The 5,293-nt window shown below is 35.8% G+C and overlaps 1 protein-coding gene across 3 annotated transcripts in view; it reads left to right on the forward strand.

The window, feature by feature from the left end:
• Positions 1–4,404, forward strand: part of LOC116086419 (cell surface glycoprotein CD200 receptor 5-like) — a 24,335-nt gene extending 19,931 nt beyond the window's left edge. For 2 of the 3 annotated variants that reach the window (XR_004116919.1, XR_004116918.1), the window contains exons 6-8: positions 3,038–3,184; positions 3,662–3,707; positions 4,377–4,404. Coding sequence is in view for 1 of the 3 variants with exons in the window: in XM_031364697.1 (XP_031220557.1) it covers positions 1,758–1,807 (50 nt within the window). In the remaining 2 variants the exon portion in view is untranslated. Of the gene's footprint in view, positions 1–1,757; positions 1,891–3,037; positions 3,185–3,661; positions 3,708–4,376 lie in introns of those variants that run through there. The other variant, XM_031364697.1, reaches the window with a different exon arrangement.
• Positions 4,405–5,293: the final 889 nt, after the last annotated feature.

Here is a 5,293-nt window from a genome sequence, read left to right on the forward strand (position 1 = left end):
GTCTCCCTTTTCATTTCTGATCTTGTTAATTAGGATACTGTCTCTGTGCCCTCTAGTTAGTCTGGCTAGGGGTTTATCTATTTTGTTAATTTTCTCAAAGAGCCAGTTCCTGGTTTGGTTGATTCTTTGTATATAGTTCTTTTTGTTTCCATTTGGTTATTTCAGTCCTAAGTTTTATTATTTCCTGCCTTAGATATAATATATAACTTTCTCTTAGGTGAATTTGCTTCTTTTTGTTCTAGAGCTTTCAGGTGTGCTGTCAAATTACTGGTGTATATTCTCAGTTTCTTTTTGGAGACACTTAAAGCTATTAGTTTTCCTCTTAGGATTGCTTTCATTGTGTCCCATAACTTTGGGTATGTTGTGGCTTCATTTTCATTAAACTCTAGAAAGTCTTTAATTTCTTTCTTTATTTCTTCCTTGACCACGTTATCATTGAGTAGAGTGTTGTTAAGCTTCTGTGTATATGTGAGCTTTCTATTGTTTATGTTGTTATTGAGGATCAGCCCTAGTCCATGTTGATCTGATAGGATGCAGGGAATTATTTCAATCTTCTTGTATCTGTTGAGGCCTGTTTTGTGACCAATTATATGGTCAATTTTGGAGAAGGTACTGAGAAGAAGATATATCCTTTTGTTTTAGGATAAAAAATTCTGTAGATATCTGTTAAATCCATCTGTTTCATAACTTCTGTTAGTCTCACTGTGTCTTTGTTTAGTTTCTGATTCCATGGTCTGTCTATTGCAGAGAGTGGGGTATTGAAATCTCCCACTACTATTGTGTGTGGTCCAATGTGTGCTTTGAGCTTTAGTAAAGTTTCCTTTATGAATATAGATGCCCTTGCATTTGGAGCATAGAGGTTTAGAATTGAGAGTTCATCTTGGTAGATCATACCTTTGATGAGTATGGAGTTTCCCTTCTTGTTGTTTTTGATCTCTTACGGGGTGAAAGTCAATTTTATTTGATATTAGTATGGCTACTACAGCTTTTTTCTTGGGACCATTGGCTTGGAAAATTGTTTTCCAGTCTTTTATTCTGAGGTAGTGTCTGTCTTTGTCACTGAGGTGGGTTTCCTGTATGCAAGAAAATGTTGGGTCCTGTTTACATACCCAGTCTGATAGTCTATGTCTTTTTGTCGGAGAATTGAGTCCATCAATATTAATAGATATTAAGGAAAAGTAATTGTTGCTTCCTGTTCTTTTTGTTGTTAGAATTAGAATTCTGTTCATGTGGCTATCTTCTTTTATTTTTGTTGGAAGACCTCCAAGGGACTAAACCACCAGCCAAAGAGTACACATGATGGGACTAATGGATCCAGTAGCATATGTAGCAGAGGATGGCCAAGTTGGTCATCAATGAGAGGAGAGGCCCTTGGCCCTGTGAAGGCTCTATGCCCCAGTGTAGGGGAATGCCAGGGCCAGGAAACAGGAGAGGGTGGGTCAGTGAGCAGGGGGAGGGTGGAGGGAAGAGGGTTTTTTGTTTTGTTTATGTTTTTGTTTCTGTTTTCTTTTTATTTTATTTTTTTAATTTTTTTTGTAGGGGAGACTGGGAAAGGAGATATCATATGACATGTAATAAAAGAAAATATCTAATAAAAAAGGCAAAAAACCACCACCATCATAAAATATTTTCATACTTCAGTGAAGTGTAGACTTTAACTCTCAGATTATTGATATAATACATCAATACTTTTATGTTTTATACTTATTGAGTAAATACTTATTGTGGTGATTCTTTTCTTCTTGATTTTCTTGCAGTTATTCAAAGTGAGCACCAGGCTTTCCTGCTCATTTCATCTTGTCTCTGAAACCAATTGTGTTTCAGGTTACAGAATGGCAGTTACAAGTAATGTCTTTGAACAATACGGCTTCCCATTCACAGTGTACAATTCTGAATAATATGAATTTATACACATATATTTCATATATATATATGGAATGTTCTGAGTTACTGGGTACTCTGCCAGTCCCTTCTCTTTCTCTCCAAGGAAATAGGGTTCTTAGCACTCTGCAAAAACAGCAAGCAACAGAACTGCCTGCATCATTTTTATTTTCCCCAAAGTGATTTCTTGTTTTTTTTTCGCTTTTTTGAATAAAGAGATAGATGTTTAGTTAGTCTCTGAAAGATCTGAGACACATTTTTTAAAGTTTTTATCCTTAAAATTTTGATACACACACACACACACACACACACACACTCACATGTGCATGCATAATGTTTCTCTTATTAGCCTTTGTCTTTCCTTCCATTGAACTTCTTCTCAACATGCCCCATCCTACTTTTTCTTATGCATGTGTGTGTTATGTGTAGATATTCATGCTATGGATATTGTATTGTTGTCATTGTTGGTGTGTGTGTGTGTGTGTGTGTGTGTGTGTCACATTGTATTTAACCCAGGTTGCTTGCATGAGTATGTTTGGGGAATTATATAATTGAACAAGGACAACCTATGATCCATTCCCTCATGAATGGTGGAATGTTGACAGGCCCAGTCTTGTACCTGCTGCTTTGAGTTCAACATGCATTTTATGCTGGAAGGACAGGGTTTTACAACAGCCCTTCTTATCCTCTGGCTCTTACATTCTTTTTGCCACTCTTCCTCTGTGTTCCTTGAAACTAGGTGGGGTGCTAGAGATACAACATTTAAGGCTGAGCATTCCATTCAACAACCATTTATTCTCAGAACCTTGAGCAGCTATGGGTCCCTGCATTAGCCATCAGCCACTGAAAATAATTTTTCTATCTAAGATTGAAAGCAGCATTAATTTATGAGTATAAAATAATTGTTTAGAAGACAATGGACTATGTGTCCATTTAGCAAAAAAAAAAAAAAAAAAAAAAAAAAAAAAAAAAAAAAAAAAAAAAGTGGAAGACCTACACTCTCTCTCCCCCACAGCACATGATCTTTCTGGCCACCTGTTTTTGAGCATGTTTCAGTACCAGACATGAATTCCTGCTTCATTTTATCAATAAGAAGTATATTATTATGTGGGCGTATCACATTTGAACCATAAAAATTTTCTGTCTATCATTACAGGTAACCAATTATTACAACCATATATTTGGTACATCAGATCATCTATTATTATTTTGATCATCATAGGATGCATTTGTCTTTTGAAAATCAGTGGTTTCAAGTATTAACTAATGAAAATTTTCTTCAACCTTATTGGATTAGAAAAGGGTAAGAAATATGAGACTAACTGGCTGGCTGACTGACTACTAGGGAGGAACAACAATGTTCTAGTAAGCAAAAAGGATACATGAAATATTAGAATGGGATTATCTTGCATCATGACAGTGTTTAATGAATTGCTCAGATGGCCAAGCACTATGAATTAAGCCAATTAGGACATGCTAATATCTTAATGTGAGGAAATAAGTACAATACTTATTTTTATATAACAAAGAGATGGTATCACATAATTTTTATTGCATCAAGCTCCTATCTCAATATTTCCTTTTTTTGCCTAAGAACCAGAATTCTTGGTTATAATAACTTCAAACTGGAATATTTCATTCATTTCTGGCAGTTCATTTCTGATTTACTGAGACTTACATATTAATTATTAGAACAATTTTGAGACTATAACTGTTTATTCTAAACAATGATGTTGCCTGCAGTCACTCCAGATTGTTTTGTTTTGCTTTTCTTTTTAAGAAAATGTAAATTGCCAAAATTGGAAGCTACTCCACCTGTTGAGGAGGTAAGGTAAATTAATGAATATTTGCAAACTTTAAAGCCACATGGTCTTAAATCTAGCAGAATAATCTGTAATTTGAATTAGTATTCATATTTTTGTTGAACAAAACAATTCTGATATTGCAGTTAGTAGCCAGACATACTTATTTTGCTAAGTATCTATCAAGTGCATATAATACATATCTTATAAACAATTACAGTAATGAAAAGTTTCTGATTAATTAATATGTAGGTCTCAATAAATCAGAAATTACCAGAAATGAATGGAGTACAGTGATTTGAAACTACTATAAGAACAAGAAAATTCTGTATATAAATGTGTATCTATCCATCTATCTATTTTTCAACCTATGTTTTCATCTGATAAACTGCACCTTAACAACTTTGCTATGTTTGGATTGTAATTTCTGAAGAAATCCAGTAGATATGCCATTCTCCATGCAACTGTGTCTAATTTTTTACTTCCCCATTGAAACACCACTATAATTTTTCTCTTTTGTAAGCTTAAAGCAACCATTCCTTAGTCTCCTAAGACCAGCTTCTGATTTTCTTTGATTCATTCTTTTGAAATACTTCTTATATTGAAGGGCTGGAGAATTTTAGAATTTTAAATAAGAACATTTAATAGAAATGTATCAGTAGGAATGCATAATATATAACCTTTACCTAAAAGGGCATGGAAAACCTCTGTAACGAGCCAAGAATGTAGACTAGCCAGTTCCAGGAACTTGGCTAACTCACAGCCTCAGGGCTCTGGTTCCCGAGACCTGCCCCTCCTGACTGATCCACAATGAAGGCTGAACTAGGAATGAAGGTCAACTGGTTCACAAGGCTCTCCACCCCACCGACCAGTAGATGAAGATTACATTCCTAGAATGAATATGTTCCCCTCCCCAACTTACTGAATACCTTGTGTTGGAATTCCCCCTCACTCCCCCTGGTTTGTGATTTTTTCCCTTTAAATACCCCTTACTCCTTGTGCTCTGGGTTGAATTCCTCTGGCCTGCAAGGTTACGAGCTCGACCCCGGTACCGCGGCCTATCCCAAATAAACCTCATGTGCTTGCAGCAAGATCAGTGTCTCGTGAGTTATTGGGTGGTCGTGTCATCCCGAGACTTGAGTGAGGGTCTCCTGAGCTCCGGGGGTCTTTCAATATCACCTCATTCCTCTACATGTCTACATTCACCCAACAACCATCTCACACAAAATATAAATAATCAACAAATGCTTGTGATAGATCATTAGAACAAAGCCTTGATCTTCTGGGTCAGAGACACACTTATAAGCATCATTAGTAGATGTAACATGGTAGAAACATGGGTAATTTTGGTAATGATTTCTAGCTCTTTTGAATGGATTTTAACTTTTAGCTTTTTTCAAGGATGAAATGCAGCCTTATGCTAGTTATACTGAGAAGAGCAATCCACTCTTTGATACTGTGACCAAGGTGGAGACATTTCCAGTATCACAAGGCAAAGTCAATGATACAGATTGCCTTACTTTGTCAGCCATTGGAATCTAGAACCAAGAAAAAAAATCAAAAGACAGTATACTTACTGCTTTACTTTCTTTACAATTCTACACTGGAAG

Source organism: Mastomys coucha, unplaced genomic scaffold (assembly GCF_008632895.1).
Source record: "Mastomys coucha isolate ucsf_1 unplaced genomic scaffold, UCSF_Mcou_1 pScaffold12, whole genome shotgun sequence".
Classification (NCBI taxonomy): Eukaryota; Metazoa; Chordata; class Mammalia; order Rodentia; family Muridae; genus Mastomys; species Mastomys coucha.